Source organism: Brassica oleracea, chromosome C1 (genome assembly GCF_000695525.1).
Source record: "Brassica oleracea var. oleracea cultivar TO1000 chromosome C1, BOL, whole genome shotgun sequence".
Classification (NCBI taxonomy): domain Eukaryota; kingdom Viridiplantae; phylum Streptophyta; class Magnoliopsida; order Brassicales; family Brassicaceae; genus Brassica; species Brassica oleracea.
In genome coordinates this window covers 17959372-17967677 of record NC_027748.1, presented here as the reverse complement: position 1 = coordinate 17967677, position 8306 = coordinate 17959372, and the positions used below count along the sequence as shown (strand labels likewise).

Here is an 8306-nt window from a genome sequence, read left to right as displayed (position 1 = left end):
TGTGAAGAGACCAGACTATAAATTTTTTATATGTTTTGGCGACTATACAAGAAGATGATACAATTGGTCACATCTCTCTAATAGGACCTGGTGAGCAGTACATACGATTTGTCCAAATTACACCAAAGTTGAAGTCTTTTAATACATTTTGGTTTTAAGTTTATTTCAATTTTATTGGGTTCTTTCATATCAGGTGAATAAACTCATCATTTTGGTTTTAAGTTTATTTCAATTTTATTGGGTTCTTTCATATCAGGTGAATAAACTCATCGTTCTCTAATTTATATGAAGGTTTTCTTATTTGTTCACTTGCTTTTTCAAATATGAAACGAGTAAATTTATGCTTGTTTAAAGATGATATATAAATAAAAATCATCAACAAACATGGATTTTCACTGAATGAGGAGTTGTCATTTAGGTCAAGAACAGAGATCGATTTTCCTTCAGTGCGAAATTACTAGTTCTACATGTGATTACACAAATATGGACATGTTGCTTACGGTCCATTTGAATATTCGGAGAAAAAATATATCTTGGAATTGCATCTGTATTTGAAGGACTGTTCCATAGGCTTAGAATATTTCAAGTTAATAATAATACGAAAAAAACATGGGTTTAATTGGTCTGGGATCCACGTTATTTGATATAACATGCTTCTATGCTTACCGCGTTTGGTTAGCCACAAAGTCAATGCCGGCACTGTATTTACCAATGATTACTAAAAAAAATTTCATTTTTTAAAGGAAAAATTCCTGAAAAATACCCAGACTAATTTTGCTTTGCTAAATAAATACACGAACTTTTTAGGCTTCCCGAAAAATACACAGACTAAATTTCGTTACCCATAAAATACATCAACTTTTGAATTTCGGAGGTTTCACACCACGATTTTGACGGCGTTAACTCTGACTAACAGAAAATTAAGAAGCCGTTAGTGAGTTAACTGAACACGTGGGGAATCCGTGAAAGCACGTGTAACTCCAAAAATCCCAAATCGAAAGAAGAACAAACCCTAATTCCAATTCGATTTAGCCCCAAATCAAATTTGCTCCAGATTATGTTCTTCTCTAAACCTTGTTCTTCTTCTTCTTCTTCATGTCGCTGTGAAGTCTTCGATATCTATGTTGTATAAGAGACAAAAAAGATGAGGTAATTCTCTTCGATTTCATAATATGAGTTTGTGTTCTTCTTCATGTCGATTTGTGTTCTGAGTTTCTAAATCCTAATCTTCGGTTTGATTGTAGTGATCTAGGGTTGATGAAGGTTAGGCTACACTATGGAGGTGTTATGGAGTGCAAAGATAACAACTATTTCTATCGGGGAGGATTAGTGAATAAAGACATTGCTATCGATCCAGATTACATGACATGGTCTATGTTTGAAGGATTTTGTGAAGACAATGGGTCAAACGATGTGGTGAAACATGTCTGGTACAAGCTTTCACAAGAATCTATCGATTTGGTGAAAGTGATAACCGAAGTCACTTCAGATGCTTCTATTAACCAGATGTGTTGTGAAGCTATGAAAGTAGGTGGCGTTGATATCTACATTGAGCAGAGTGTTGGTGAAAAGGTTGATGATCAAGTACCAAAGGATGGTGAAGAAAATAGAGGTGAAGAAGACATAGTTGAAGAAAATGCCGGTGAAGAAGACATAGGTGAGGAAGAAGACACAAACGAAGAAGACAAAGACGATGCAGTTCAGAACAATGGAGAATCGTCAAATGCTCGTGATGAGGGTGAGGAAGAAATCATCAAAGAAGCAGGAGAAGATATTCCATTTCAGTCACTCTTTGGGAATATCCGTGATGAGGAAGTTAGAGGCGGCAGTAGTGATGAAGTTAGAGGTGGTGCTAGTGAAGAAATTAGAAGTGGAGCTGATGATGATGAAGAAGAATCCGAGAGGCAATTAAAAGATGATGAACATCCGGCTCCTGCTGTTGACACTGATGATGAATGGGAAGACTTCAATCGACGGGAAAAAGTGATTTCGAGAACTACATACAGCAACGAGAAGCCTCCTTACCTGTGGTTAATGCAGACTTTCAATAGTGGAGAAGAGTTCAAAGATCAGCTGTTGTGCTATGTTCTGAAGACAAATTATGATGTGAAGCTTTGCAGATGGGAGAAAACGAAGCTGGGAGCCATTTGTACAAAAGAAAGATGCGAGTGGAAGATTTATTGCTCAGTTGAGAAGCCAAAGGGTAAGTGGATGGTGAAATCTTATGTGGGTACACATAACCATCTCAAGAGTAGCAAAGCAAGGATGTTGAAGCAGGGTACAATTGCAAGGTTATATAAAGATGAAGCAAGAAGAAGGCCTGGTATTAAATGGACTGACATCAAGGATGAGATAATGATGAGGTACAATCTCTCTGTTTCTAAGTGGATATGCACGAAAGCAAGAAGAATGGCTCTAGACTTGGTTATAGAAACGCAGAGGGAACAATTCGCCAAACTGTGGGATTATGAGAGGGAGCTTCAGCGCTCAAATGATAATACGACGACTGAGATTGTGACTATTCCTCGTGAATATGGTAGGTTTGTCTTCGATAGATTCTACATCTGTTTTGAGAATCTGAGGAACACATGGAAGCGTTGTTGCCGGCCTATTATTGGACTTGATGGGGCGTTTATGAAATGGGAGTTAAAGGGTGAGATTCTTGCAGCTGTTGGACGAGATGCGGATAATAGGATTTATCCTATAGCTTGGGTAATAGTTAGAGTGGAAGATAATGCTTCATGGGCTTGGTTTGTTGATAAGTTGAAGTCTGATTTGGATTTGGGTTTAGGAAATGGATTCACTATCATATCCGACAAGCATAAAGGATTGATTAATGCGGTTGCAGACCTCCTTCCTGACGCAGAGCATTGACATTGTGCTGGACACATTTTTGCAAATTGGAAGAAGGTTTATGGACAGTCAGAGTACGAAGATTATTTCTGGGCAATTGCATACAGCTTCACTAAAGGTGATTATCAGTTCAACTTACACGCTTTGGAAGTGTTCGATGGAAAAGCACACGAGGACTTGCTGAAAACAGAACCGAAGACATGGTGTAGAGCGTTTTTCAGTCCACATGCATGATGCGAGGATGTGTGTAACAACCTCTCAGAAAGCTACAACAGAACAATTAGGGAAGCTCGTAAGTTGCCATTGATTAACATGCTCGAGGAGATTAGGAGGCTTGCAATGAAGCGTAACTCTAGGAGGCGTGACAAAACAAGTGGTTGTTCCACTCCATTTCCACCAAACATCATGGAGATTTTTGAGCAAAACCGGAAAGAAAGTAAACAGTGCACGGTCATTTAGAGCAGTGAAAGCTTATATGAAGTCACTGAGTTTGACTGTAGCTACTTGGTATGTCTTCCACAACAGCATTGTGCTTGTAATCGATGGGACATCACGGGAATACCTTGCCATCACGCTATTTATGTCATCAATGAGCATAACAAGGAACCTGCAGAGTGAGTAGTTTAACTCTCTCGTTTGTATTATGGGATTTTTTTTGAGTTATATATGTTCTAACTCTCTCACTCACTCTTGTTTGTAGCTATGTTGATAGTTACTATCTGACTTCAAGGTGGAAAGACACCTATGAAAACAATATAAAACCTGTCAACGGTGAGAGGTTGTGGGAGAAGACGGGTAAAGAAGCTATACAAATCCCTGAAAAAAGGAGAATGCCAGGACGTCCAAAAAATTATGATAGGATCAAGGAGGCACATGAGTCAAAGACCAATCCCACAAAGGTCACAAGAGAAGGAAGAAGGATGACTTGCAGCAACTGTAAGCAAACATGTCATAACTGTGGAACTTATACTCTACAAGCTGCTCCTGAACTTCCTAAACGCAAAAGAGGACGACCAAAAAAGACTCCGGTTAGTTACAATTTGATTTGCATATGTTCTTTGTTTGTTGATGTGTGGGCGATGTGTATGTTGTTCTTTGTTTGTTGATGTGTGGGAGATGTGTATGTTAATTCATATATGATTTTCTTAATAAGGATGATCCTTGGAGCATTCAAAATGCACCGAAGAGGAGGAATGCTCAAAGCCAGTCAACACCAAATCCGGTCAGCACACAGCCTTGTGTTGATCCACAACCTTCAACTGCTCCACAACCTTCAAATTCTCCAGCTGCTAGAGGGCGTGGCCGTCCCCGGGGACGAGGGAGAGGGCGTGGTCGCGGTCGCGGCCGTGAGCGTGAGCCTCCTGTTCCAAGAGAGTCTGGTTGCTATATTAGTCCTTAATCTGGTCATGTATTTGATGTATGGGGCCCTACTGCTGTGAGTGATCAGAATTCCCAAGGCTCTCAACAACAACCTCAAGACTCTTAGGCTCTATCTCTTTGTTATCTTCTTGTATTGTACTTTTGTCACTTTTAAAACTCTGTAGGATGATCTTCTTTTGGTTGGATGTTTTCTTAAACTTCTTCACCTTCTGTCAGTTCTCTTTAAGATTATCTATGTTATGCTATATTTAAGAAAGAAGACAGGAAGAAGACACAAAATATAACAACAACTAACATAAACTTCATCAGTGAAACATGACAAACTGAAACACTTCGACACACATCCATCGTTAATACAAACCAAAACACACAACACACATCCATCGAAAATACAAACCGAAACAGAAAGGGAAATCCTAATGAGAGATGACAACAAAAGACACAAACTATAACTACTTCTTCACCATGATAACTGCCATGATGATTACGGTAGTGATGAAGCCTCCCCACGAAAGACCAATGAATTGCCTTAGCAATTTCTTTTTTTCAACTGATGTTATAAGTGCAATTTCAAGTTTCTCCTTCTCCTCTGCGAGTTTGCTCCCTTCCTCCAACAGTAATGCCGTTGAATCTTCAGCTGGGGCTTCTTGACAAGTTGTCCTAAGCAACTGTTTAAGATTTTTTGTTTCTTCTCTCTGACGATCCATCACGCCTCTGGCCTCCAGTAAACTCTGTTTCTGCCATTCATTTTGCTCCTCCTTATCAACCCAATCCACGAACCCATGAGAATCACACAACCAAAACCTTCGACCCGGATTGTCATCTATCCATGCCTTTGCTGTACTTGTTCGTTTCTTGCAGTAGCATAAGGGACCGCCGAACATCTTCTTATAGGATGACCTTGCACCTGAACTCGACCATTCACTCTTAGCCATCGATTTGGAGATTTGTGAGAAAAATAAGAGAAGGACGAAATTAAGGTTTATTCTCAATCGATTTGGGGATTTTTATGAAGGAACCGAGTTTTTAACCGCTTAAGCACGTGTTCAGTTAAGTTATTAACGTCGTCTTAATACTCTGTTAAACGATGTTAACGCCGTCAAAATCGTGGTGTGAAACCTCCGAAATTGAAAAGTTGATGTATTTTATGGGTAACGAAATTTGGTCTGTGTATTTTTCGGGAAGCCTAAAAAGTTCGTGTATTTATTTAGCAAAGCAAAATTAGTCTGAGTATTTTTCAGGAATTTTCCCTTCCTTAAAAACTGGTCAAAACAGTGGATTTCCAAAAATGGTTCACTCATTTTTTCTTTTTTTTTTTCTTAAAAATAGGTGTTGAAAATGTTCTTAGACCTAATTATCTGTTTCCTCTATTTTCCCTTTCTTAAGAACTGGCCAAAACAGAGGTCTTGACAGAGGTGTATTTATAAACACCTAATTATCGTTTAGCTATTTTTTGAACATTGATTTTTTCTCAGAACACTATTATAGATGACGGAAAAAAGTGTTTCATTTCATTTCTCACATTTATTGGGTTACATCCGGATTTAGTCACACTGCCATGAAGCCTTTTGGTTTACATGTGACCATGAGTTACAGCAAAGGAAAGAATGAGGCAATGAGCTAAAGGACGTCACGGTTGGAGTTTGCTATGGATCACACTCTCGTGTGGTTATTGAAAACCAAGGGCAAATCATGAAAACCATAGATGTTACAGAATGAGAAAACATCATTAATAAAAGTAAAGAAAAACTTAAGTGTAACAAGTTAGGTGCTTTTAAGCTACAGAATCAATGACCGGAAGCTGAGAGAGTTGTGCCTCCTGATCCGGAGTCTCAGTCTTGTTCTCGGCTTTAATCTGTCCGTAGAAATAAGAGACGAATCCCCAAAGGGAGAGAAACAAAGAGATACTTTTCTCCGCCTGAAACTTCTCCCGGAAGAAAAAGACGGCCAAGACCTCTGTCAACGGAAGCAGAGCACAGATCAGAATTCCAGAGACCAGAGACGATGCACAGAAGATCATCCCAATAGATCCCAAGAAAAAGCCTTGCCAGATGATGGCCGTGAACACAACCACCACATAGTAATACGTAGTAGACCCTCCAAGCTTAAAATCTCTTGCTAACTCCTTGAAATCGCCATCAGCTAGCATCCCAACGAGGCAGAAGCAAGTGGCGACAAAGCACAAGACCAACTGCATCTCGAGCACAAGCGTGTAGCTGATTCGTTGACGAGCTTTCTTGTAAGTGAGCTCCACAAGCGGCAATACAAACGCGTAGAGAATAGCCGCAGCAAGGGTCATGAGGAACCCAACGATATACTCCTTGTGTGTCTCTTTGGCAAGCTTGTCACCGTCGGTGTGAAGGGCAAGGATTCCGGCACCCAGAGTAAGCAAAACGACGGCGTTTATAATAAATGGCGTGAACTTTTGCTTCACCATGAAAAAGGCGAAGAAAGCAGTGAAGGCCAGTTGGGAGGAGATGACCAAAGAAGAAGTGGAAACTGGGAGGTAAGCTAACCCGTAAGCGTAGAGGTAATTGTCAACGCCAGTGAGCAGACCAATCACAATAGAAGCCAAGAACAGAGGAGGTTTTATGAGAAAAAATGGAGTCGTTGTTGCTTCTTTACGGCGGAGGAAGGAGAAGAGAAGAGGGAAGAGGATGATGGGACAGCCTGCGGTTTGGAGGAAGCTTGAGAACCAGATCCGTTTGCCACCGTTTCTGAAGTAGAGACGCGTGATTAGAGGGCCTCCGCAGTTTCCAATAGCCAGGATTATACAGTTTATGATTACAAGACCAGTCTTCATCTTCTTCTTGCTCATAACATGTGTTTGCGTTTTAGATGGTTCTTCATGTAATCTTTGGTTTAATAGACGTCTAAGTCGCTTTGAGCCTAAGTCACCCACCATTGAATAGCTGGCCCTTAGAGCAGCATTAACGCAAAAGGGGGAGCCTGCGTTCTTATTATTATTATTTTTTTTTGTTTTGTCCGATTTAAAAAAAAAAAAAAAATTTAAAATGGACCAATCGCGGGCCGCCATGTGCCAGTGGAACCCGCGAACAGTATAAATACTCCACCGGACTCGCCTCTTGCAGAAGAGGAAAAAGGGCTGGGTTTTAGTTTTTTTGCGAGCTCCATAGCTCTTAAAACTCACTAAGAGTTTGCGTTAATGCTGCTCTTACGATCAGGAGTAACACATGTGGTTGCGTGAGACAAATTATCAGACTAATCGGTTAATAATAATTTCATACCGTTGAAAGTTTGCTACTCAGTATAAGTGCAACCCGAAGTTAAACTTTGAAATAATATCCCACTGATCGATGTGACATAATATTTGGAAGGATATCCTTTTATGTACATCTCTCTTATAATTTCAAAAACTCTTTCTTCTCTCTTGTACAAGAAGCAATATCTTTTTTCGTTGTCTTTTCGGCATTGGCGCTCCCGCGATGCTGTGAAAGAACTCATCTTCTTTTTATTTCTGCTCTGCATGAGCCCCATTTTATGTGGTGTGTTCATCGGGTTTCTGGTGCTTCTTAGTGTCGGATATCGTCGCAATGGTGGCGTAACTGTGGTTTTGCGGCGTATGCTAGCTCCACAAACCAGGATGAATTTGGGCTCGTGTCCTCATGTCTTATTGTGGTTCCCGTCTGTAGATTGTTAAGGGATCCAACCAGAGAACAAAACACAAGATTTGTTTGGTAGTTTAGACTTTTTTTTTGTTTGTAACACGGTAGTTTAGAGTACCTATTTTTATGTTTTTGATTGATTTAAATAGAAAAGAGATTGGAGTCAGTGTTGTTAATTAATTTTATGATTTCAATTATGAAATCTACACCAAGACCTAATCTAGATTTGATTTAGTTCAATCCTAACACATTTATAAAGAAAGTAGAAACACTAACCTTGATCCATGCTTGGATGCAATTCCACCAATTGATCTTCTCCATTTAAACCTTCTCTTTGGTGATTTCTTTGATGGACAAGAAATCTCAAACCTTCCTTAATCTCTCCTTTTGATAATCAGTATTGTTGTTTTGTGTTTTAGAGAGACTCTTTCATACGTACAAGTAAAA

General features: G+C 39.7%; 2 protein-coding genes across 2 annotated transcripts; one reads left to right on the top strand and one right to left on the bottom strand.

Moving 5' to 3' along the window:
• The first annotated feature begins 1144 nt into the window (after positions 1–1144).
• LOC106333745 lies at positions 1145–3087 on the top strand. The gene is made up of 3 exons (XM_013772162.1): positions 1145–1149; positions 1245–2841; positions 2911–3087. Exons 1-3 carry the CDS (start codon positions 1145–1147, stop codon positions 3085–3087), a joined length of 1779 nt encoding a protein of 592 aa, XP_013627616.1.
• A 2844-nt stretch (positions 3088–5931) lies between these two features.
• LOC106300442 (purine permease 2-like) lies at positions 5932–7138 on the bottom strand. Its single transcript, XM_013736586.1, has one exon. The coding sequence runs from the start codon at positions 7136–7138 to the stop codon at positions 6008–6010; it is 1131 nt and encodes a 376-aa protein (XP_013592040.1). The 3' UTR covers positions 5932–6007.
• Between the last annotated feature and the right edge of the window lie 1168 nt (positions 7139–8306).

Bases quoted from the DNA above. Each gene is read 5' to 3' on its own strand.
- LOC106333745 (XM_013772162.1), top strand. The intron at 2,842-2,910 runs GTTGCAGACCTC...AATTGGAAGAAG, and splicing joins ATAAAGGATTGATTAATGCG to GTTTATGGACAGTCAGAGTA.
- LOC106300442 (XM_013736586.1), bottom strand. From the start codon at position 7,138: ATGGTGGGTGACTTAGGCTCAAAGCGACTTAGACGTCTATTAAACCAA.